At 41.3% G+C, this 26432-nt stretch overlaps 1 protein-coding gene across 3 annotated transcripts in view; it reads left to right on the top strand.

The window, feature by feature from the left end:
• The window catches only part of ADGRD1 (adhesion G protein-coupled receptor D1), a 138663-nt gene that overhangs the window by 7821 nt on the left and 104410 nt on the right, over nucleotides 1-26432 (top strand). For 2 of the 3 annotated variants that reach the window (XM_019285267.3, XM_010398433.4), the window contains exons 4-13: nucleotides 3547-3669; nucleotides 5561-5740; nucleotides 6930-7184; nucleotides 9508-9572; nucleotides 9766-9921; nucleotides 12586-12645; nucleotides 13969-14086; nucleotides 14988-15098; nucleotides 16818-16893; nucleotides 20241-20382. In XM_019285267.3, coding sequence (XP_019140812.2) covers nucleotides 3561-3669; nucleotides 5561-5740; nucleotides 6930-7184; nucleotides 9508-9572; nucleotides 9766-9921; nucleotides 12586-12645; nucleotides 13969-14086; nucleotides 14988-15098; nucleotides 16818-16893; nucleotides 20241-20382 — 1272 coding nt within the window. In that variant the 5' untranslated portion in view covers nucleotides 3547-3560. Of the gene's footprint in view, nucleotides 1-1005; nucleotides 1102-3546; nucleotides 3670-5560; nucleotides 5741-6929; nucleotides 7185-9507; nucleotides 9573-9765; nucleotides 9922-12585; nucleotides 12646-13968; nucleotides 14087-14987; nucleotides 15099-16817; nucleotides 16894-20240; nucleotides 20383-26432 lie in introns of all 3 variants that reach the window. The other variant, XM_019285266.3, reaches the window with a different exon arrangement.

The raw sequence follows: 26432 nt of genomic DNA, 5'->3' as shown, positions 1-26432 counted from the left end.
AGCATTCGTGTTGTGAGAGTGTGTCAGCAAATTAATGTTTTGGACATCTCAGCACTAGAAGCAATTGAAGGGAAACAATCAGCTCAAAATACAGCAAATAAAAAGAAAGTGGCCATACTCAGGTTTTTCATCTGACCCCGTGTTTTCCATGCATTTTTATCTTGAGGTTTTTGTGTGTATTTTTCTTTTCCTAAGAGCATTTGTCTTTTTGTTCTGTGAGCTCAGTTGGTCTAAATCCCAAATCAATGTCTCTCCATCTACTTTCATGGGCTTTTCATCAAGCTTTATTTGCCTGCCCAGGGTAAACAATTACAGTGTGCAAGATACTGTTAAATTTTCAAAATCAGAAAAGAAAGTTAGAGAATAAAGCTTTATTGTCAGATATAAAAAAGTTGGGGCTTTTCTTATATTTAGTGGAGTTTCTTGCATTTTAATTTGTGCCCATTGCTCTTATCTGCTCACTGGGTGCAAATAAGGAGAGCCTGGCTCTGTCTTTACATCTCCAGCTGTGCATTTTTACACCTTGATGAGACCCTGAGCCCTCAGGTCTCCGGGCTGAGCAGTCCCAGCACTCTCAGCCTGTCCCTGGCCTTGCTCCAGCATGTCCATGTCTCTCTTCTACTGGGGCGCCCAGAGCTGGACACGGGGCTTGAACTGCCATGGCTTTTGCACCACTATAATGAGTTTTATTTCACATGCAGTGTTCTTTGCCAACAGGAATATATGACAGAGCCCTTCATCTGCAGTTGGATTTTTTATAGTTTTTTCTTTTCAGTAACTGTGAAGGAAACGTTATTTTAGTGATACTGCATTCCCTTGTGCAGGTGAAGCCCATGACACTCCCAGCTCCTCAGGAGAAGTGCTTGTGTGATGATTTTAAAGGCCACTCATCAACAAATCTCTGATTTGTGCTGTGTTGAGAGATATGAACTGGCCAATTCATTACTGATTATGTTTATTCATTGTTTTGCTTATTTGCTTATTTTCTTTTGTTGTTCCACCCAGCTCTAAGAATCCACAACTTCACTGTGCTTCCTTCCCATAACTCTACCTTTGTATATACCAATGACTCTGCCTACTCTAACTTCTCTGCAACTGTAGGTGAGGATTTACGCGGTTTTTTTTGTTCTGCATTTGTCAGGTTTGGATGGTTCTTGTAACATTGGATTCAGAGTTAACTCTGAGTTTTGGTTCAAGGGTCATGTGGTAAAGTCTGTTTATTGTTACTACACTGTCAGACGTTATTGGGAAAGCGCTCCTGCAATGTTACCTGGATTGCTGGAATGCTGGGAGCATTCCCCACGTGAATCCCATGGGAGGATGGGCCCCAAGCCTTCTCCAAAACCTAAAAAAAATTCTATTAGGCTTAAAAGGAACAGCAGTGACACTTCAGAGGAACATATGAGAATAAACAGGTTAATTTTTTTCTTGTCTTTCAAGGCTAAAATGGAAAAGAATCCCTCTGTTTTCCACTGTTTCATGATAGCTTTTAGAGGACATATTAAGAAAGACAAATGCAAGCAAATTTGCAAAGCCTGGAAGTGAGATCTTGTCAGTCATGACAGCCTTGGTTAACATGAAGGTTTATTTTGGTTTGTTTTTATGAGAAGCAATATCTGTATATATATGTCCTTTTATTAGTTTTTTTTAATATCAACACACTAGTGGATTGGAGCAAGAACAGAAAATGACACCTCACCAGGCAGAAGACTGACAGACTGCAAACCAGTTACAGCTGCAGCAGCTTAGAGTCACTTAATTTCAGTCACTTGCATTTGTGCTGTGTAGGTGCAATTGAAATGTGACCTCGTGCCCACTTTACACTTAGGTATTAACTCACATCAAGCTGTTGGAAAATCTGACCGAAGGAGAAGGATGGAAACGGTAAAACTGTCATTTGGGCTGCTCAGATAGTAAGAATTTTATATTGGAATACTAAACCCACTGTTTTTTTACTCTCTAACAGTAAAGGTATGCTGGCAAATGCGAACTCTATTAATGATGAACTTCAAATGACCCTAATTCCTTTCAGTCCTCTCTTATCTGCTTTATAGACCATTTGCATAGTTCTCACATAATAAAATATGTTCAATGGGAACATTATAAAGAGTGACACCAATGGCAAAGGAAATGCTAAGGAAACAGAAATGCATTACCTTATGGGAATTTTTCTGGGGTAGATGAATTTATAATTCCCATGCCTTGAGAAGAACTTAGAAATGCTTGATCTGCTCTACAGTACACACTCACATTTTTAAAAGAAACTAAATTTTATCTGTCAGTTAGAGGCAGGACTTGATGATCCCCTCCTCAAAGGGAGGGGAAGATACCTGAAAACTGACATTTAAATAAGGATTTGGAATGAACCAAGAGAATATTGACACTTGCATTTACTGCATTCATTCAGAGAAGGAAAATGTATTCTCACTGCTGGAGTTCCCTTGGAGCAGCTCTTCTCTCCATATTTTTCCAGAAGAAATTATGAAGAAGGGAGCTAAAACGAAGGTTCTGAATCTCCACAGTCCTTACAGAAATGCCACCCCAAACAATGGTGGTAACACAAAACCCCACACAGAGCAATTAACATTCTGCCTGCTCAGGAACAGACAATTTCATATTCCATGTTCTGTGGAGTGAGGGCACTTTAACACAGCAGAATGTTTCGATTGTGATTTTTGATTGTGATTTCCGATTGTGCTCATTGCTGAAATCAGTCAGGACAAATGAGAACAGCTTCCCATCATCATCTGTCAGCTGCACTCTCAGACCTCAGAGAGGTTCCTGTAGTAAACAAGTGTCAGGTTTTTTGTGTTAGGAGGATTCATGTGCTCTAGCTGGTAGGAGATGAATCAACAGTGCTTTTCTTTGGGAGGGAACACAGCAAAATCACAAGAAAATTAGTCATTATCCATGTTAGACAAAGAAATTGCCTTTCCAAGTGACAAGGATACCACAACAAATGATGACTGAAAAGGAGATAATTTCTGTCTTGTGAGTGTACATCAAGTAAATTTCCATTGAGTTAGTTTTTAGTGAAAAGTGGGGTTTGATCACTAATTTGCCCTTCCAAAAAAATGAAAAAAAAAAAAAAAATCCCACTATTTTGTTACATTTTAATTGGTTAAAGAATTTCTTTACTATCTCAGCTTAACAGTAAGACACCTCTAGGAAGTATCTCAGAACTCTGGAAAGCATAAAGTTTACTCAGATTACTTTAAAATAATCATTTTTGGGTGTACGGCTTCTGTCAAACAGTCTTAGTTAACCACAGAGCTGAGTGGATATAACATTTGCAAACTTGAAACAGTAGAGATCTCTGTGTGGTCTTTAGGAAATACAGCAGCAAACCACTGACAAACCAGAGCAAACAAAAAGAAACTGAACAAACTGAAACAAAAACTACCAAAAAGGAAAACAAACACAAAAATAACAAAAACATATAGCTGGAACAAGAGAAACATCTGAGCTATAGGAGTCTGTTAAACTCGTGTTTCCAGGAAGTTTTCCTTTATGTAAATGTTAAACTGTATTTTGCTTTTGCTTTAGATATTGTAGAAGGAATGGTGAACAAAGGAATTTATGTCACTAAAAAGAAAGGAGTCACCTTTCTCTTCTTTGGAAGTTATCGAAATTCTTGCATTAGTAATCCAGAGGCTTGTGGACCTGAAGGTGAGCAAATTCATTAATTATTATTGACTTTTCTTTTGCTGCCGAATTATGTTATTCAATAGTCATTGTTCCTTTCCTCCTTGGAAAGAAATCTAAAAGTCTTACTTGACAATTTATTGACTTTTAAAAAAATTGGGAGTTGGTTGCTGAAAATTTAGTCTTTTCTAACTGCAATTTAAATTAGAACTGATTACAGCTACTCAGGTTCAGTGTGGCCTCTTAGCAGGAACAGGCTTGGGGTTTTTAGATTTCTCTCTAGAGTTAAGAAAATTTTTAGGTCTCTGGAGTTATGGAATCCATTTTTCCTCATAGATGCTTAAATCTCTTCATTCTGTTTCTCTTCCCTCTCCATTGGGTTAGGATCACAAAACGCCAGGTTCGACAAGTGTTAGTTACAGAGGATGATTAAAACTGCGTGAGACATTCCAAACAAACGTTTGCCCGGTCACTAACACAGGGCATTCACTAGGGATTTGAAATTCCACAGAAATTGAAGGTTCCATAGAGAATGGGGGCTCTCTACGAACTCCAGCAGTCCCTAAACTTGAGCAGCATTGTTAATATTGAATTTTCTTGCTTTCATTGATTCAGGCCATCCTTCAGATGGGTAACATAGCTTGAAATAGGATCTTTTTTTTGAGCTGCTGAAGCAAGAGCTGCTTGTGAACTTCGTAAGCAAGTAGGAGACACTCTGAGAGCAGCTGCTACCCAAGAGTGTTAGAAAAAGGAATTCAGTATCCTACTGCAGGTGTATTTCGTGATACGTGCTGTATCTTTTCATACTTTTTTTCGTGCCACTGGGAAATAAAAATCATCAGGAAGTCACATTTTTTCAACATCTATAGTATAACATAACAATCAGAATAAATAATTTTTATAGTACCAGAGCAATTCCAGTATCTCACAAACAAGAACATTAAAGGCATAAAACACTGCAATGTTCAGTAGATAAAATGTGAGGAGAAGAAATCATATAAACAATAAACACTGAGTCACTGTAGTGGGTATTAATATAAGCCAAAAAAAAAGAAAAAAAGCCAACACCCTTTTGTCTGAAGAGCGTGGCTGTGTTTTTTTCAAATCAAATGCACCTGTCCAAGAGTAAGGTGTAATTTTATTCCAGCTGCTGTTGTTTAACCATCCCTTGATGTGTTTGTTGTGTTTGTGTGAAGCTGGTGTCAAGCACACTCAACCAGGGAATGTGTCCTAAAAGGGCGTTGGGATCTTTCCAGATGAAATGCAACAACCCATGACACAAAAATCCCGGTGTTTCTTCTAAGGCTGAATTTTGTAACATTTCAGGACTATTATTTTCACTTGAGAAAACAAATTCTTCTTGCTTTTGAAATGTTGAGACATTCTTCCCCCACTTTGCTCCTTCCCAAGCAATCTTTAAACAATGGTTTTCTGTAAGCACTTTCGGGCTCATTGAAGTAGCATTTTCAGTCAAAAGAAACATTTGTGAAAGATGCAAGAGAATGTTCTCTATTCATTGGTTTGAACTCTTCACAGAAGCTGTGTCTAGTCAACATATGTGAAGTTGAAATAAAAAAATATTTTAAAAAGCATCCCTGTAAAAAGTAGAAGATGTGTGTTTATCGTGCGTTTAATTTTTTATTTGTAGTTTCAGAATTTCCTGATCCAAAGTACACATAAGGGCTGAGTTCCAGTTTTCTTGTGGCTACAGGGTAGTACAATAGGAAAACTAAGGGAGAGATGTTTATTTGGCTTAAACTGCTAGAGCATTGTTGATTTTAAAAATGCTGTCCTGGTTTATGCCATCTGATGATCTCTCCTCAGAAGCATTCCCGCTGTCTGTGTTCTACATATTGGAAATTTTTAATTGCACTCATTTTTCTCATTAAAGTCTCCTCTCCCTTGCTTTCATCAGGAGTAACGTTCTCCTTTTTCTGGAAGACTCAAGACCAGCAGGCTAAACTTCTCCCTGCCTCTGGTGGACGAGTAATTTCCAGTGGTTTCAAAATCTGTTCAAACGAAGGTGAAGGCTCCGTGGAATTTTACACCCGTGGGAATGCAATGATGAAGTGGAAAGCAAGCTTTAGTCCACCAGGTAAAGTTTACATATTTAAAAAAACCCCAGTTTCTTTGTGACATTTCGCTTTATTCTTGCAGTCAGAGGTAGTGACAAGAGCACAACTTCAGGAAAGAAAAGTGGGTATATAAAAATAGCCACAGACCTCTGTGCTTAAGAATTCTCTTGGTGTGGGGAGGGAGTGATAAAGTGCACACTGAAAAGCAGCAGTACTGTCCTATGGAACATTTGCCATTCAGCAGCAGCCCTTGGATCCAGCTTGCAGTGGTTTCTGGAGTGGAGTCCTTATTGACATCAGTGTGTCCATGCGTGTTTAGATGGAAACATGAGCAAAGAATGCAGATTAATCCCTGACAGCTCCCAGTGTATTCTGAAGCTGGTGGGCTGTTCTCTGCTGCCTGCTAAATTAAGGCTTTATTTGGTAACTCTCTAACTGGCTGTTTGGTGCTTTCATAATCCTGTTTTCTGTGGAGTGTCAGGTTTTCTATGCCAAGCCATAGTATTAACAAACATTTTGGTGTATCACGTATCTCACTGCTTCTATCCAAACTGTGTGTTGTTGGGAGCAGTAATATCTACTGACCAGAACAAATTCTGGTCTTCTAGTAATGCTAATGGCATTCCATAAATATTTTCTTGCCCTAATTTGCCTACCTATCCATTGTTAAAGTATAACTCATGGTAGCAGTTTTATAAAGCTTAATGAATCAGTTTAGAAATCTTATTTTAAGAGAAAAGCTGCTAAATGTCAAGAAAAATTCACACGTTTGTGGACTATCCAATCCAAATGAAAATTAATATTATGTTTTCTGCCTCTCAAACATAACAAAGGAACTGTGACAACTTTTGAGCAGTTTATTTGCTTGTTCTCCAGCTCTTGCAGTCTTTGTGCCGCTCTTGCTGACCTGAGTTTTGAGGCAGTACTGAAGAGACCTCAAATCTTGGCCAGTAACACTCAGCAGGCGTAATTTATGGAGCTGCAGTGAGCCCAGGTTCAGACAAAAGCTGACGGGCATCCTGCCAAGGCATGGGCTTCCCCAGGGGGGTAAAGATTGATATACACGGGATCAGCATTCAATAATTCACTCTGAGCACTTCCTAAGCAGCTCCATGGCATTGCAAAAGTCAGCAAAACCACATCCAGCAGGAGAAAGGCTCTGAATGGAATCGATTCATGGATTTTGCTGTGACTTTTAATGCTTTGCAGGTCCTTATTGGACTCATATTCTCTTTACTTGGAAGTCAAGAGAAGGACTGAAGGTCTATGTCAATGGGACTCTGAACAGCACTGATCCAGACGGGAAAGTTTTCTACGATTACGGAGACCCCGGCGCGAATCTCCTGACTGGGACAGAGGGGGATCAGACCAAGCGTTACGTGAACGGGGCGTTCGATGAATTCGTCATCTGGGAAAGGGCCCTGACCCCGCACGAGATTGAGCAGTACTTTACAGCTGCCATTGGTGAGTAGGAGCACTGCTGCAGCCCATCAGCTGTCAGGATGCTGACTTTAAAGCATTCAGTGTGCAGGACTTGTGTTTGTTTTACATCTCTTTGCTATTGGATAGAGCTTGTAGAGGCAGAAAAAGTCAGGGATGAATGTCACTGGAACACTCAGCTGTCTTTGGATGTGCAGTCCTCTTTCCTTGGGTTCTAGCTCCTCACCTGAAGTGATAGAGACTTAATAACTCACATTTGCTTGTGAACCAAAAGGAGAGATCAGCTGAAATGTAATAGAACTTCTGATGCATGCCTGGAAATAAGGATGTCTGTGTTTGTGACTTCCAGGTTTGATTACACTAATCAAATATGTACAAAATACATTTTATAAAAAATTAAAGGATAAACTAGCTTATGTACAATTGAAGTCGGCACAATAGAAAACCTTTCACCTATGGGTATATAATGAAGCAATCGATTTGATTTGCCACAAAAATTGTGGCAAATAAAATAAGTTTTGCTAAGTTTTTTATATTAAACCCTTTTTATTTTAAGAAATTATTCCCATGAAAGTCTTCAAAACTTCTGATTGGGGTAGTATTCATTTGGTAGTCATTTGATACAGGAAATGGCTTTAAAATCTTTAAAAAATTTATAATGCCCCGGTCATGGTGGAAAAAATGCTTTTGTATTTGGCTGCTGTATCTTTCACAACAATTGAGGGTTACTATAACACTGTCCAGCCCAAAGCTACCATTAATCACACTCTTTGATTAATGTACTAAAGAAGAATGTTGTGTTGCTAAACTCAAGAGCAGCAGATTTTCAGATGTCCCCAATTCATCAATTTGTGTGCCCTGTTCCACTGTCAGGGAAGTATGGCTTAAATAAATACAGGGAGAACTCTTTTTTTAACCCCCTGAATTCTTGTGAACTCCCAGCACTCACCCTCTGATCCCTCCATCCTCCCATCTCCCCTCTGACAAATCAGGGCATCATGGAAAGCCCTTTCCACAGAAGCAAGTCCTGTTCAGGGCTCCAGTTTCTACTCCTTTCCTCTACTTTGGTTTGGGAAGGTCTTAGTGGGGCTCAAAATCTCTGACTGCTGGACATTAATGTTTTTTTAGCTCCCTTCTGAAGCCCTGCAGAAAGTTTTGGGCTGAAGTCCAGATTCTGCTGAAGTCCAAATTTTTTAACAGTTGTACAGAATTTTTCCTGCATCCCACCTTTAATCCCTGCTGGTTTTTAGGAGGCTGTGCAGCAAACTCCTTGGTTTACACATTGAGATGTTCATGCCATGAGCTTCTGTGAGTTTACTGCAATTTGCATGGCATTAATTGTTGTGTTGATGGGCTTTTTCCCTAAACTCCTAGTTCACAGATTTTTCAGTGTCATGTGGAACTATCAGAATGCTGTGAAAAATAAATTTATAGACTCTTAATTCAAAGTGAAGCTTGATGTGTATTTTCTAGGGACTTAGGAACTAAAATGTAAAGGGATGCCAGGTATATATTCTTTTTAGTTAGTCAGAAGAATTCCAAGCCAACATTATTTTAACATGATCAGGTGTTTTGGAGCACTTGAGAAATGGGGAAGTTTAATCTTTGGCTTTTCTCCTCAAAGACTGATCAGATTTTATAAAATTTCCCACTTAATGTATGAAATCAGAACATTCTTAGAGGAAGCAATGGGTATTACAATAGTAATCAATGTAGTAAAGAAAGGTTTTTATATCTATTGATTGATTTTGGAGGATTTACAGCAGGGTTGAAGAGGGGTGATGTGCTTTGACATAAGAAACTTAATAGGACAGAATGTTTTTTAATTGAATGGATAATCATGTTCCTTTTGGATCTGCGAGAGAAACGTGTCCTGTGTATGCAGCTAACATTGGATGGCACTGAAATCCCACACTCCTGGCAAATAATAACTAGTAAGATGTAGATTAGAAGAAAATTTTATTTCTCTGTCGCAAATGACTAATAAATCACTTTGCACAGAAAGGAATCAATATTTTTAAAATGGAGCAACTGGAAGCTGTCCAAAATCAGGTTTATTCTTTCTGTCTTGACAAGTAATTTATGATATGCTCATATGGTAATTTTCAGTGGATGCAGTGCAAGTGGGGGACGCTCGTTAGCAAAGCCTGGCTGATTAACAGCAGCCTTGCTGTGCTTGATACCAGCCTGCAAGCACCTCAAAGAGATTATCTGTAACATGCTCAAACAGCAAATCTGCTGCTTTCAGTTAGAAATGATTCAGCCTGAAGTGCAAATATATATAAATATGTCTGATATAAAACATTCAGGTTTGTTAGCGCTCTCCTTTGTGTTTGTATTTCCCCAGGTGTGCAGGTTTTGCTTCCTTCGACACTTCCGTGGTCTCTGATGACAACCACTACAAACCCCGTGGTAGGACAGTGCTCAGAACTCTTTTCCATAGTGTCAGAATGTGAATATTACATGGCCACAGACCCTCCTCCCTCCCTCCCCTCCACTCCCTCCCCTCCCTGGCGTGTGCTGTGCCCCAGGCTCCCGGCTGGGGTCCAGCCCTGAGTGCTGATCCCACGCAGGGTAACTGTGCTGCCTTGTGTCTCTGCTGCAGCTCCCCACCAACGCTTACCACCCCATCATCACCGACCTGAGCCAGGAGAGGGGCAGCTCCTACTCCCCCAGCACCATGCTGGGGTACCTGCAGAACGTGTCCTTCAGCTTGCCCAACAAATCCTTGTCGGAAAACACTGCCCTGAGCCTGACTGAGGTAAGGATGGGCTCCCAGGTGACTCTGATGTTTCTCCAGAACCTGGAATATTGAGTGCAGCTTTGAAAGTTTTTGCTCACTGCAGAAAATACCCATGAAAAAAGCAGTGGCTGCTTTAGGGAGTAGCAGAAGTTGAGTGACAACCAGAGAAAAAAGTTTAAAGGTCTCACTTGTCCTTGGAAATATTATTTAATGCCTTTGGACCTCTCACTACATGGAAGACATAGAGGGGCTAGATCTCTTCTCCCAAATACCAAGGACAAGAAGAAATGGCCTCAAGTGGTTCCAGGGGAGACTTAAATTGGATCTTAAGGAAAAATTCTTCCCTGAAAGGGTTGTCAAGCACTGAAACAGCCTGCCCAGGGAAGTGTGGAGTCACTATCCCTGGAAATATTTAAAGGATGTGTAGATGTGGCACCTGAGGACATGATTTAGTGGTGGCCTTGGCAGTGCTGGGTTAATGGTTGGACTTGGTGGTCTTAGAGGTCTTTTCCAACTTAAACAATTCTGTGATTTTATAGACTATAACTACCTGGAACCATGACCACACATCAAAAATAATCATTTAGCTGAGCAGGAAACAGAGGGGAAGAAAATAATTTGGTAATTCTTTTTCAGCTTTAAGAGTGTCAAATGGTGAATATGTAATTGTGGAAAAAAAAATCAGCATTTTTCTGCAATGGTCCTGCTGATCCAAAATGCAGCAGAGTTTGAAAGGTGCAGAACATAAAACCAGAACACTGTAATCAGAGCAGGGAAGCAGCAGAATGGGTGTTTGCATGAGCTGATGGCAAACGGGGATGCAGGGAGCCCTCTGAGCGTGGCTGTGTCCATCAGGCCCCAGGTAACTGCCCCAAGTGTGGCTTCTGACCTTTGAGAGTCACACCCACACTGGAGGCTCAAAAAGTTAATGACTACTGCTGCCTGTTGGCATTTATGGCTCCTGTAGTAAGCAGGGAGCAAGTCTTGCCTCTCCTCTGACTTCTCTTCTGCAAAGCCACCCATCATTCCCTCTGTACACGCACCCTGCTCTGCCCCGCTGCGCTGGAGGGGGACGCTGGACTCGACCCCTGTGCCCACAGATTACAAATCTCCACTGAAATGGGTTCAAGTAATTTAGTTTATTCAAGCTAATCCTCCCAGGGGAAACAGCAAGAAGGTGTTTTCTGCAGTCTGAGCTGAGAACAAGGGGTCCTGTCCCGCTAACATAAAGTCAGCCTGCTGTAGAGTGATGGGCATCTGATTCCCTGATTTCAGCAGGCTGAAGCCATTATTACAGTAATCAGCTCTGGCCTCGCTGTGATTGTTCCTTTAAGCCTGCGGGTAATTCCAGAGTGACAAGGACGCTTTACTCAGACAAAAAATATAAATAAATGCTTCTGAAAATGACAGGGACAGCAATTGAGAGTTTGTGTTAAAAGCTTAGTGTTTGCAAACTCTAAAGCTTGGATTTCACGGATCACAGTTTAATATGTAGCAAAAGCCCTTCTAAAAAGCTCTAATACGTTGTTTCCTTTGTTTTACTGAAAATTTTGTGTGGGCTCTAAATTGAAAATGGAACATCATCCTGCCAGACACCATACCTGTTTCCCACATCATTTCAGTTGCTGTTTGGTTGCTCATTCATGCTGTCTGATGCTGCTTTGTGTGCCATGAAAGTGATTTGCAGACTGAAATGTGATTATCTTTAGCAGAGCTATTTTGGGAAGCAAATACAAGAGAGTCCTGATCATACACACCGACTCTGTCATTTGTCTGATTGATGGTTAGGCTTTGTATTGTCTGCAGCTAATTCCCTGAAAGACAGGCACCGAGCATGCATGTGATTTTCTCTGAAGTTATCTCTGCCTGATTGTCATATGCCTCACAGCACAAGGAAATTTGATTTAAGTGATATGCAATAAACTTTCTGATTACTGACTCACATTTGTAATGAACTGCTTCTGACAAATCTGACTTGGGTTTTGTCATGTGGTGTCTTCCACATTTCACAGTGGAACTTCACTATATTCATTCCCTGAAGGCATTTTAGTAGATGAGTTTAAGCAGGAAACGTGGGGTTTTTTTCTTTTAATGTTCTGTGCAATTTTCTATGTTCCCTTTTCTCCTTCTGTGTGTCCACACCAGCAGGACTCCCCAGAACTGGGGCTGTGTTGTGCTCAGCACTCGGGCAGTGCGTGTCCCAACCCTGGAAGTGTCCAAGGCCAGGTTGAACAGGGCTGGGAGCAGCCTTGGGATAGTGGAGGGTGTCCCTGCCCACAGTAGAGGGGCTGGAACGAGATGATTTTTAAGGTCCCTTTCCAACCCAAACCCTTATATGATTGTGCTGATGTTGTGTGAGTTTAGATAAAATGGGAGGGTAAGTTCACATTGGTCTCAGTCCCAGTGTTAGCTCAGCTGCAGTGTAATGACTGCACTTGGGAGTTACACAGTGGTGGGACTTCTATTAAAATAGTTGTTACTTTGAAAAATCACTATGCAGAGCATGGTGAGAATGCTGGCAGGTAGAGATGAATTTGGGACTGGAGTGGAAGTAGGCTTGTCATCTTAACATAAACCTATGTCATCTTAACATAAACAAAAAATCCCAACAAAGATCTGCCTTGGATCCTTGCCAGGAGATGTAGCTGATTAATGAATAATCAAGTTTTATTTGTCTTTTAGGCATTTTTAAAAGCTGTTGAAGACTTTATGTTACTGTCCAACTGGATTGATGGACCAGAGGTAAGACAAGTGGGCTTAGATTTGTGGTTTACGTTGGTTACGTGAATTCACTTTACATTGGTTGCATGAATTCACATGGATGAGAACGGAACCAGGTGTCTCTATTATTGTGCTTGCTGGGACTCTTCGGCACTATGACTCATTTTATCATCTCTCACTGATGAAATACCTGCAGGGTGAATCCAGAAATGTCCTGAGCTTTTTGCTTGAATCTTAAGAGAGCACAGATTTCAGAAGAGAGAGCTTTTAAACTGAGAGAAGGAGAAGCTAAAGCATAGGGAGGTGTCACTGAAGCCTAAAATGCTTTTAAAACAAAATTATGTCTAATTGATTTAAGTTCTTAGTGTAAAGTCCTTGATCATCTCTGGTGTAAATGGATTTCAGATAAAATAGATTTCCTTTTCACTGAAACGTGCATTAACTCTGAGATTTTATGAATCAATTTTCAGCCTGGAGGGTTAAAGTAGCTTTTATAGTGAGGAGCATTTGAATAAAGATGAAAGAAAGGCCAGGTAGTGCAGAAATATACTTACAGCTTTTACCGGCTGGGCTAGTAGTTCAATGCCTTAGAAAGCCTTGGGAAGCCTAGAGAGGTAGCACGGGCAATCTGGCATTTCAGTAGCTCTAAAAGCGGCAAAATGGTAGCGCAAATCTTTGCTTTGCAGAAGCAAAGAGGGAGAAATATAGCTCCCAGCTTGCCTAATTTCCTGCAATTAGAAGCTTTCAAAAAGAAACAGAAGCACACAGATGTTGGTGGAAAGAGTTGCAGAGCCAAAGAGGGCGGCCCCCGCCTTGGCCCTTTCTTTTATTCAGAGAAGGGGAAAGGGGAGGACTGGGGGCAGACCCAGGGTGAGCGGCCAGTCAGACACTGCTAAAGAGTCTGAGTTACATTTGGTTTTGCCTGCTCTTGGAACGAAGGGGTTCAGAGCACGTGGCAGAGGCAAGTCCTGGCTTGTCTCGGGGAGGGGAAGCTCGGAACAGGCAGCAACAAAGTGGTGTCCTGGCTTGTGTTCCAGGAGAGACCTGGTACCAATCTTGATATATTGTCAAAAAGTCCTGCACAGTTCTTGGCCTCATTTCGCTGAACCCTGGGTTTGATCGACTGTCAGATGCTGATGGGAGCAGCAGTCATTTGGAGCCCTTCTATAAAACCCAGTGTTTGGTGGAGTTACGCTCTGGGTGGCATCGCTTTGTGTAGCGCTTTGTCCGCTGGGTGCGGAAAGGCCCCGCCTGACTTCGAACAGGGATTTACTGTGGCACCTCACACTTGGTGTTGAGCAGAGCAGTTCCTTGGTTCAAACCCTGGTGTCTCTCCCTCCCCAGGCCCCTCTGGTGTTCAGCAGCTTGATCCACACCATCGACACGGTGATGGCTCACATGTCCCACAACCTGGATGAAAACTCGCTGCCTCTGTCTGTCGAGGGCTCCTCATCTGTGGCAGGTGGGGCTTGGCAGAGCTGTTCCCTCTGCGCTGCCTGGGTGTCCTGAATGCTCTGTGCTTGCAGCTTCTCCTTTGCCAACACCGAGGAGGAAATCAAAACACACCATTTTCCTCTTTTGAATGCAAAGCTGAGTTTTGTTTGCAGGGAGATGACCGTGCAGTCAGGCTGGAGATAATCGGCTCTGACTGTGCTTGAGCTGCCCAGAGGTCATTTGGGGAGGAATTCAAAATAAGAATTATGTGTGAAGAATCGAGCAATGCTATGCTAATAAAGGGCCTGAGCTTATATATAGCATGTGGAAGTTTGGGTGCTACAAAGCCTTAGTCTTTGCAAGGAGTTTGCAGGAACCTGAAAATAATAGGAATAGTTTTGACCTTTTCAGAGAATTTTATTTCACTGCTGCTTAGCATCCTAGCACCCTAATTTCATCTGCATCTTTGGATGCTACAGGCATCAAAGGTATTTCATCTGCTCTGGCTGCCTGCTGTGCCTTGTGGAGACCCCTTGTGAGGGCTGAATAACATGAGCAGTCACCAGGACCATTCATCACTGCGAGTATTCTCTTGGACACCGGGATTCTCAAATGCAGGACTGCAATAATGCCTGCAAATGTCAGTGCAAGGGTGCTGTTAATCTGTTTTGCTTGCCCTGGCAAGCTCAGTCTCTGAGCCTGGGTGAAGTGATCCATGGCACATTAACTGTGCTCATGCCACCTCCTCTGCCATAAAGGACTGAGGTATAAGAGGCAATTCTGGACTTGGGGAATTTACCATATTTTCTGCAAACATCTAGGTTTTAAATCCAAGAGTTGCAATAGCTATTAGGGCAGTCTGGTTAAACAGTCATGTAGACTGTAGAGGCTATTGATTTGATGATATTTTTGTTTGGGTTATCACACAGATTACGCTGTGGTCAAAATGCATCCTCAGACCCTGAACATTTCCCACTATCGATTTCCATCTCGAGGACAGAGTTATATTTCCATTCCCAGTGAAGCTTTTGCTGGAAAAGGTAAGGAAAAAATTAAAGAAAGAAGTGGACTCGTGTGCTCAGGGAATCCTAAAATGATTTTGCTTTAGAACAGGTTTTGGTTCACTTTATTTTTCCGAGTAACTGATTTGATCCCTGTGGGTTGTACAGAGTCTAAGGTAGCAGCAGTGGTCCTGTCATACTAACGAGCAATTAATGTGGTAGAGCTTGCAAATTAGGTGAATTAATATTGAATAATACAGCTGGGCAACAGAGACTGAAGCCATTTAATTTTGACACATTTTTACATCAGAGAAGCCATCGTTTTGTAATTTTTTTTTTTTTAATTATCTGAACTGGTTATTTTTAAGAAATTCTGTGATGTCAGATGAGGTATTACCTATCCCTTCATTCAAAATTGGTCTTCTGTATAAAATTAAACTATAAAATGACAGGTTTAAGCAATAGCAGCTACAGGAACAGAATGAAGATGTAGAATGCACTCATGGCAAAAAGGCAGAACTCAGAAATCCACAACTATGCTAAAATTTTTAAATCTCAAAAAGAAGTATGGCTAAAACCTGCAGCTTTAGTCAAGACTCTAAAATAACAATGTTTGAAGTTAATTATCTATGCTTTACTCAGAGACTGAAGGAACCCATTTACAAAAGCATCAACCTTCATCCTCAAATCTTTGAAAATCTGACTTACGTGCCCTAAATTCCAACCCACAGAATTTGTTCACCCAGAGGCCTTTCTGCAGTCACCTCTGCTGAGGGATGGTCGGTCCCTCTTTCATAAAGTGCAAAGTTAGCTGAAAATAACCCATAGTGAGAAATTCTCTGATATTTACTGAACTGTCTGCCTGATCTGTGGTGACAGCTTTGTTTCTTTGCACTGGCAGGGGCTCTGACTGGAGACTTCAAGTCCTCCCAGGTTTGAATAACTATAATTGCAAACCAACTTGTAATGCCAAAAATAGCATGTGAGAGGACTTTTTTCCTTTCCCACTTATATGGTTTCTCACCGTGCAGATTTTCTTTTTTTTCCTTCAGAACATTGTCATGCTTTGTATCCTGAATGATCCAGTGCATTAAATGTTTTACTCTTTTCCAGCTAAAGCTCACTTCTGAGCAATTTCAGCCTTCAGGCCACACTTCCACACTGTCCAGATGAGCTAACCTAAAAAATCTGTTATTTCACCTTAAACAGCTGACACTACAAATACTTGGAACCCAGCAAAAGGGATAGTAAAAGACATCTGTGTGACTCGCTCTTAGAGAATACATATCTGTGTCTTCACTCAGATGCTGGAGAGCCCAGAATTACTCGGAATGTGGGCAGCAAACAGAATGTTTGGGCTGATTGCCTGGCTGGAGTTTCACAAGCTGCCAGCTAGTGGAGGTGGTGGGGGGTGGCCTTTAGACCCTTGTAGCTCCCAGGGAGTCACTGCTGTGTCCTGCCACCCTTTCTGGTGCTGGGAAGGGGGGGGGGAGGGGTTTGTTATAATTGATGGCTTTACCAGCTGATTTTGGAGGTACAGGTGTGCAGACCAGGGATCCTTCTATTTTACTTTTGGTGTCTGTGCTGTACAATATGGTCACACTTTTTTCACTTGAAAGAACAATCAGAACTCTGCTAAAGCAAAGATGTGAAGGTCTGTGTAACTCAGGGCTCTTAAGTCGGAGCTTCAGGCTAGGAGAGAAGTTCTCTTGCTTAGAACCGTTGCTCTGAGGAATGACCCCTGTTCCCTCTCCACAGCCTGGATTACCATCGTCAGCCTGCTTTACCATAACATGCATTATTTCTTTCATAACATCGACCCTATGGACACCAAGTAAGTATCTCAGAGCTCTCAGGAGGTAACAGCTTGCTCATTACCTTAGTGACAGGACTGTTTAAAGGTATATCACTATCAGCTGTAAACAAATTACGAGCCATAATCCTGGTTCTGCAGTGTTGAGGGCGTGTAGTCATTAACTAGAGAGAGATTAAAGTTTACATTACGTGTTTTATTTCAGGTTGTGATAAAATAGATTCCCATAGCGACATGTTTGTCTTTCTTTGTCTTCTCCTTCCATTCATCAGATCTGGTACTAGAATGTCATAGTTTTAATCTGTCTCATAAAAGTAGATTGCATCTTTTCTCCTGGCACAGATAAAGACAAAGCTTGCACTTAAATGAAACAAGTAAGAAAACATAACATCCCTCTCTAGACAAAATCTGAATCCTAATCCTGGAAACGCATAAGATGATTTTATAACAGGAGACCAGACAATTCTTTAAAGACCTTTTGTTTTATGTACTACCTCAGTGAAATCATTAGCAGGTAAGATAAAGTAAATGTGGAGCTGTATAACCCTCTGCAGTACAGCTCCCCAGGGGATTTTTGCAAGGCCATTCATGCAAATCACTACACTTTCCTTTTAAGCAAGTATATGGCTGTGTTTTCATTCGATTTCCACTGGGGTGTGTGGATCAGTTTACACTTCCAGTCTTTGCCACTTGGGCTTTTTGCTGGGTTGATTCTGCCAGCAGGAAAGGTGCAGCATCTCAGCTCCCATGAGTGTCAGGGAGTGCCTCCCTCTCCTTGCCTACAGTTCCTTGGGAGGTCATGGAAACTCCTCTGTGAACTTCAGGCTGAAGAACCCCTTCTCGACTGATCCAGATTGGATCACAATGCAAATTGATCACGCTGAGATAATCACACAGCGATTACTAAATGACATTTCTAAATCAATAGCAAGCTGTGCTGTTGTTTGCCCTGCTCTCTCAAGGAAAGGACATTTAGCAGAGGACTAAGAGGGAGCTGTGGCAGCAGTGTGCAGTATTTCGTACTGACATGAAGAAATAGAGGCAGTAACTTATGAGAGCTTATGTTTTTCAAAGAGGAGGAGCAATGCAATTTATTAAGGTAATAAGATATAATCTCAATTTTTCAATGGAGGAAAGAGAATTAAAATGATCCTGACTTAGGTCAAAGTTCAGCAAACACACTCAGATTAAAGATGCTGCGTGTCAAAGCACTGTGTTTAATGCATTGTCACAGATCCTGGGGCTCTGACACAGCAAATGAAACAGAAGTGTCATCTTTGAGTACCTTCCCTGAAATCTGTGGGACAGGAGAACCTGAAGATCCATTCCTGTTCCCCTGAGCTGTGTGTTTTTAGCACTCATTTTGGGAAGGAAGGGTCTGCCCTGTCACAATGTGAAAGAGAAACACAAGGACACGGGAGAAGAAATGTTTCCTAGATTTCTATAATTAATTCAAACTGCTTGAAATGTTTGCAGTATGTAATGCACTACAGAATCATGTCTATAAAACTGTAGATTCAGGTCTGTCCAAAACAGCATCTAAAAAAGTAGTAATACAGGGAATGCTGCCTTAGCGATTTTTCCTCTGTGGAATCATACCCCAGGTACTCAAAGATGTTTTAAAAATAGGTATGCACTTCTCTTCTGCTTGCTTTTCTTTTTTGTGCTCTACTATTTTAACTTTTTTGCTTACTTTTCAGAAGAATAACAACTTCTTCTCAGAGTAGCTTGTTTTAAAGAGTTTCTTTTGTGTTCCTTCTAGCACTGGGCTGCTTAAACACCTGTAATTTGAAACCTGTCCTTTTGGGTTTTTTTGTGGTGGAAAACCAAAACCAAAACCCTTGGCGCTTTTGTGCTCTACATACAGATGACTTCTATTTTCAGACTACATAAATATCAGTTTCTAAGGGGAGCAACTTTAGATTCTTTACCCAAAAAAAATGAAACACAGAAATGTTTTGAGCCCAGTTCTGCTGCCGTTCACACACAGTTGGTGTAAAAGTGGACCTGACAGGCAGGCCAAGGTGAAGAAAGGCTTGTGCATGCACAGAGACACGTTCTCTGCTTGTGATGAGGATTTTTCACACTTCAAAATTCACCAAGGTCTCTAAAGTTAAAACAAGCAGATAAAGGGTGTGGAAAAACGTCCATGCTCTTAATCTGTGTAAGAGAAATCTCAAAATGTCAGACGATGATTTTAACTTTGCGAGTTCCTTCTCCAAACTTAGATTTTTCATATCAGAGTAGCAAATTCTGCCTTCAGATGAACAAGTTCCTTTCACATGCCACTTACTGGGAGCAGAAGCAATCTCTGATACTGATGGGTGTTTTAAGGTCAGAACTAAGGGGTTGTGCTAAATGAGTTCTGTTCTATGTGACCCTGCCAAGGAGCCGAGTGCAGTTATTTGAATGTCTGACATGATTTTTTTTTTTTTTTTTTTTTTTTTTTTTTTTTTTTTTTTTGGGAATAAAAATAAGAAACCACTGAAGCAGGTGGTGGATGTAAATAAGGTGGTTTTTCATTTGGTTTCAAACTGGAGCTTTCCAGTGCTGGGCTATGTTTGGAAACCCAAGCTGGCGGTTAATTCACCAAGGCTCAAATTTCTCATAGTAAAACCCATTCATCCTCATGCTCAAGAGGCAGAGGACAGCAGTCCTTTAATCCTGCACAGTTTGTTACTGATAGCGTAAAAAATTTTACCCTAAAGTCACATGGGTCTCAGTTACTCTTAAATGTGTGAAAATGCCAACCTCATAAGTTTTACCTTAAAATATGGGTTCTTATGTACCACAAAATTACTCTCCCCTAGAATAAATGCATTTCCAGGACTAATCAGATATTTAGTCAAGTTCAGCTCTTTGTATTGAGACCTGTCTTTCCCTCCAACAAATCTAACTGCACATAATCTATTTTTCAAGGTAAAGCTATAAATTGTTTCTAAATACATTCCTGTGTATATGTTTATGTGGGTTTTGTCTGTGTGTCTTACACACTGATACATCTGTACCATCAGCCAGCCTGAAACCCCCTGCAAGTTTCCTCCTCACTTTACTCAGGGCAGTTTTAGATGCCTTTGTAGGATTCTCTCTAATTACCTCAAACACTTTCAGCAAGGCTTGTAAACCTTTGCAAAGAGGAACAGAGTGAAGGAGGACCTTTGATATCAAGTTTCCAGGTGTCCCTGTGCTTTATAGATATGGCTTCTAGTTCTGTGGGACCTTTTGTGGCCAGACCTCACTGCCCTAGACAAATTAATTGGCTTGAATGGAAAAAGGAGGTCCTGTGTCCCTTTGGTGTGGGTGTTGTGTATGAACTAAAAAAAACCAGTTGTTACTTTTCATCCTTAATATATTTACTTCTTTCCAAGGATTGCTGAAGCTGCTGCCTACAAAGGTTATATGATCTCAGCAAGCAGTTATCTTATCTCCGTCAAAGTGGAACCTCTACCCAAGCTGTCCTACAATCTGTCAGGATCTCCTCTCATCACCATCCAGCTCACCCACAAATTGGTAAGTGAAATGAGAACCGCTGGTTTGGGCCGCGCAAAACTTCGGTGCCTGGGATGATTTCTTTGTATTTCTCTCATGATTTTTGTGGGCATTTTTAGTAGCACTTCAGATGCCATTTGTGGCTACAATATTATGTTTTCCCCACCATTATGACTTCTATATTCATCAGTGCAAGAGGCTGATAAGTGCTCATGTTGGAGAAGAAGGTGAAGTGACAGGTGCAGCTTGAGACCTTTTGTTTCTGTGTTCCATGGGTGTGTCTGTGCAGTCTGCAGCAGGCTGGGATGAAATGCTGTTTTCTCCCTGGAGTGGTCAAAAACAAGAATTCTCTTTTGGTTTTTGCTTTTGATCATAGTCCACACTGAGATAACTGAGGGGTTTTGATGCCTCCAATCCCTGTTCTGGTCTGAACTGCCCTTTCTAGAGAGCAGAGGACTCTGAATCTGAGAAATAAGAGCCAAAAAATACAACAATCTGAGGAAACTCAGAGAAAAGTTTGAATAAAACTGATGAATTTTGGTACCATGTTTCAATTTCCCCAAATTAACATATGCCGTCAAGAAACTGGGAAAATAGCTGATTTTGTTTGCTCCTGGAGAAAGAGGAGTCTCTTTGTCTTGCCAGTGGAATGGAGAAGAGCTCAGATTCTGAGGTGCTGGGAGGAGGCACTGCAGCATCTCTGACCCACTTACAGCATTGAACGGGAACGGCAAGGAGAGATTTAAATTCTTAAACATTTCCTAGAATACATCTCTTAGATGTTCTTCTGAATATTTTATCATATTTTCCTTTTAAAGCTGTTTTCAAGCCAGTTTATTTTCTTTCTGCCGGGCTTTTGATAAAGATGGAGTAAGCTACAGAAAACATGAAGAATCCCTAAGGCCCAGGAGTGAAGTGTGTTGTTTTGCTGACAGTTTTTCAAACTCGGGACTCCTAAATACCCCGAGAGGCCTCTTAGAGGTGGGCACTTGTGAAGAGTGGATTTAGTGTAGATCATTTACAAAATGCACTTTGCTTTATTTACCCAGGTTCCTCCTCATGCTGTAGTTATGATGATTTACTGGGAGGCTGTAAAAAACCTGTGGTTTTTTCCTTTTCACTGTGAAGATGACTGGGATCACATCTGGGATACAGATAAAATCTAACATTTATCAGGCATCTTTCTTTGTTTTAGCCAGCAGAATCCCTGAGAATGTGATATGAACATGTCTAATTGTATCCTGTGTAGCAGATACAGGTGGATTGGGAGCTTCAGGCTCCACCTAGACCAGCCTGTGCTTTGTGTTTCGTGTTAGAAGAGTGGCTGGTTTCTCTGACAGAGCTCTTCTGGCTAATTACCAATGCAATCACAGGCAGCCAGCTCTTACCTACCGTGGTATTCCTGCAGCTGCTTCCACTCTGTGGAATGTTCAGGTCATACTAATCAGGCTGACACCTGCTCAGGTGGGACTCGGGTTTGGTTTGTGATGCAGGTTTTGTTGTGTGTATGTGTTTAGGTTTATTTTTCTAAGTTTATTTTTTAAAATTTTTGCAGGAAATGGGCAAACATCCCATTCTGAGAACAGCATTGAAAAAGTAGCTCAGTGCTGTTCTAAATCAGTCCACAAATACATGTAAATATGTTTGTTTTTAACGTTCTGAGTTTTAACGTGGGGAAGTGTTTCTAAATGTGCAGAGAGCATGATCTTGAATTCTGTCCAGCAAACTGTGCTGGGATAATAAACGTGGTGGATTTTGCTCTCAGGCACAGAGCCCTGAAAGGAGATGGGCAAAGCACAGCTGTGGCACCCCTTGACTGACAGAGAACTCTTCCCCTGCTCATTTAGTGTCTCCAGCAATCATCTCCTGCTGGCTCTTGCGTCTTGTTATCTGGGACAAACTTGTTTGTTTGGCTCAAGTTTAAGGGGTGCAATGAAGTTCTTCACCAGAATGATTAGAAAATTCATTATCTCATTGTTTATTTTCCCTCTGGACAATTTGTATGTTTGAATTAGAAGCTGCTCCCACCTTGGACTAAATAACCATTTCTTCAGTATTTTTCAAATCAAAACTATATTTTCTGTGCTGGTTTCAGAACCTGATTTCAGTGTTATCTGATAATGAAACACTTTGCTTATCTCCTAGCTTGACTTATAAAATTCCTTTTGAAATTCCAAATCAGATGTGGAAAATCCAAATGCTAAAAACCTTCAAACAGCAAAACATTCTGAAATCAGCAAATTTGTTCAATCAGAAAATCTGTTTTGACATCATAAAATATTTTATTAAACTTGTTGTTTGCCATATTTAATTTATATTGTTTTCCCAGTGAAAAAGTATAATTTGTCATTGGAATAACTGTTTGAAAGCAGAACTAGGGATAAAAGTTCGTAAAGAGAATTAATAAAGCTGTAGTTTGAGGTCTGGGCAATGGGAATACATCTAGTTACCTGTTCTGCCTTTCTTGCATGTTTTTTATTTTTTATACTTGCTATTAGTGTGAATTTGCTGAAGAAAGGTATTAATCAGTGAGCAACAGAACCAACCCAAAAGTCTTTGTGTATCTTACATCCAGATTCCAAACCCTGTGAGTAATCTTTAGGAGCAAAGTTGTGCTGTGGATAGAAATGCACGGAACATTTGCCAGTGGGGAAGATGGGTGGTAAGGGCTTGCGTGGGATGTGTGCAGCTCTGCCAGAGGGGGATGCACTCAGAATTTGATGGGAAGACTGCTTGCCTCTGACATCTGCAGCTTTGAGAATATAATTTCTCATTTGGCTTTTAATTGATGGTTTAGTATTAAGGAAGGGATGAATAGATTATTCCAGCTGTGGGTGAGCATGGCAACGCTGGGCCAAACCTGTTCTCTCTCACCCTGCTGTGCCTCCAGTGAATTCCATGGAATAATTTCAAACAATATAAATTCATACAACTGTGAATTTACTTAAGGAAATGACTTAAGCAAATTTACAGAAGTAAATTCAAGTGAATTTACTTCAGCAGGTTGGGAAATGTGTCCGTGTCCCTGGAAACTTTCAGAGGACAGCAGCACAGATCCTTTCTGTCATGGCACGTATTATTTCCCTCTGAAGTGGTTTTGTTTGGTTGAGAAAGGCTCCTCATGAAATAAAAGCAGAATTTAATATGTAGAAGAAATTCTGACTGCAAGATCACTGTGTTAAAGTATGTGCTTGAAAGAGTAACAGCCAAGTTATTTATCTAAGTTTATGATTGAATAATATGTTTAAACTTAGAGCATAAAATCTGGCTTAGAAACCTGCTTCATCCATTAAAATACTGCAGTAATGGGAGAAGCATTTGAAGTGGATACCATCCCATTCTTATTGCTGTTTGTTTGTTCCACATAATGTTCTCAGTTTAACAGAGGAAAGTGTAATAAGAAAAAGTAAAAAATACCAAGTCCAAACAAAGAGTTTTTCTTTATTAAAGTTTGAGTCTGACTTCTTAATTCCTCTTCTTCTAATGAGAGTAGGAAAAATGCCAATCACTGAGCAACAGAAAACAAAAGGAAGTTGAAATAAACCATGTCTATTTTAGGAAATAGTTACAAAGAGAATGTCTGTGAACTGAATATCTCCTCTTGAAACAAAACTTCACAGAGCATTTATCATTCCACACCTTGGTGAGTTAAATCTCCTCTTAGGCAGGGGTTTCTCTGAAGTTGTCTGCATTTCTCACATAGCTCTGAGGAGCTGCTGAGGTGAGTAAATTTCTCTTACGTTTTGAAACACGAGGTATTCCAAACTGGGACTTATGTCTAATCAATGAGGGAAGAATGCAGGGAATACCTGTAAATGATGTGTCAGTGCTTCCTTTTGTAGAGAGCACCGTGGGGCAGAGGTGGTGCCCAGCCTGGGGAACCTGAAGGCTAAACTGGGGCCGTGGAGCTGAAAAGTCACCCCAGAGTTAATAAACAAACTGTTAATTCAGGGTGCAAGGACCAGGGAGACCAGACTGGACTCTCCTCTGTCAGAGAGGAGTAGGACAAAGGCATCAGCAATGACAGCACTGATGTCCAGGCTCACGCTGGATTGATTCCCACAGGACCAGCACTGCTGGCTGACCTTCCTTCTACCCACAAAGCAGGCACAACATTTTCTGGTCAAGCTTCCACAAGTGGAAAATGGCTTTCTGACTAAAAATGAAATTTCTCGTGATTCAGGATGAATAAGTCATCCCAATTTTTTTCACAGGATTAAAATATTACTCGTTTAAATTCTCCTTACAAAGAGGAGACTCACTGTGGATAGGATAGAGATGTGGTTTATTACTTGCAGTGTTTTAATCACCACTATTCTGACAACACTTTCTTTTATCTGAGACAAAAGTTAATACACAGTTGCAATAGCCAGTTGTTATTCAGGAGGATTTCAGGGACAGACAGACTTTTCTTTTGACAGATTTAAAAAGTGGTGATGCTCTGCCCTTCACCAACTTGGATGAACCACTGTCTCCAGCAAAACAGGTAACAGAGATCCGCCAACACCTTCAGGGTGTGTGGGAGGATGTGAAGACTGGTGGTTTGTAGCTGGAAACAGCTTAGTCCTGACCTGTCCAGATGTTTTGTAGTGAGTACATTTTGTAAAATGATTATCTGAAAAAAAATCTGTTTCTAGCAAGATGTTTTTCATAGCAGGAGCAACTAGAGAAGAACTAACATTTCACTTCTGTGATCCAAGAAATTACAGCACAGGGTAGAAATTTAGAAGAGATGAATGTCAAGGCTGAAATGCATCACAATGTGCTCTGGAAAAACTCAGAAGAGGCATTGTGTCAAACTGCTCCAGTATTTTGTCAAACCCATATGGCTGAATAGTGTAGACTATGTAGCATCAACCTTGATTTTTGATTATTCTGAAGTTACATCTTGGGGATAAAGTAGCTATACACTCTTGTGTTTCAGGCAGCTGTCTTTCAGCTCCTAGAAGCAGCAGCGGGGTATAAATCCAGGCATTTTTGGAACAGAGAGGGCACAGAACTGCCACAAAGAATAAGGTGATGAGACAAGAGGGCAGCAGCCACACCCTGGGCGGTGCAGCAGAGCGCAGTGCTCCGTGGATCCCTCACTCTTGGCTGGCACTACAGAGAAAATTGCCTTACATCTAGAAGAAAACTTTTTGTACACCAGTTGCAACCACTTCGAGTTTTCTCCAGGGCTTTATTTTCTGTTTCCTCTTTGCAGAAGGGGACCATGTGCAGCTGCAGTTTTGGAGAGTTATAAGCTCCTGGCTGTTGCACCCTCTGTGAGAGTCCTTACACGAAGATTAGATGCAAATTGGGAATTCTTAATGCAGCTGGTTTTCCCTCAGATATAGTTTGGGGCAGTGCCAATTTAAAGAGTTGTTTGATTCTGGGCAAAAAGGCATGTTTAACTAAGATACTACTAAGTCAGGATTAATTCAGCATTGTTCCATCTCAGTCCTTTGCTCCACGCGGTTCATTTTAGCAAACACGGTGCTTGGGGCGTTTTCTGCCTGACCCTGAGGTGTTAATCCTTCCTACCATGCTCTTGCAGTGAATCATTAAACAGCTGCTTCTCTGCTCGTTTTTGAGGAGCTGACTCTGCTCCCCATCAGAGCCCCTCTGTGACCCTTCCTCCGCGCTCCGGCAGCGAGGCTTTATCAGCTTCTGCTCTCGATCCCATCTCAGGTTCTGTTCCGTGACTTTCCCGAGTCTCCGGGGCCAGGAGCGCTGTGGGAGCAGCCCCGTTCCAGTGAGAGCAGCCCCGGCATTCCCTGGAGGTGGTGAAGTGCAGGCACGGACGGAGCTTCCCCTCTCTAAACTCAGCCCCATTGACAGGGAAGTGCTCCGCATCCTCCTGCAGTTCAGGGACATTGTTCTTTAATTTGTCCCTTTCTCACTGACCTTTCGATGAGGCAATGGGACTTTTGCCTTTAAAACACACCCGAACGTCCTCCTTTTCTCTTTTTCCTGGGCCTGCAATATCCCGAGGTTTGCTTAACATCATTACTGATAAGAAAATAACATAAGGGAAGAACCGATTCCCATTTGTACGCAAACACTAGTGCTACCATGAGAGAGACAAATCA

Source organism: Corvus cornix, chromosome 15 (genome assembly GCF_000738735.6).
Source record: "Corvus cornix cornix isolate S_Up_H32 chromosome 15, ASM73873v5, whole genome shotgun sequence".
In the NCBI taxonomy this organism is placed as follows: Eukaryota; Metazoa; Chordata; class Aves; order Passeriformes; family Corvidae; genus Corvus; species Corvus cornix.
The sequence above is the reverse complement of the archived record's forward strand: the minus strand, read 5'-3'. Positions and strand labels throughout refer to the sequence as shown.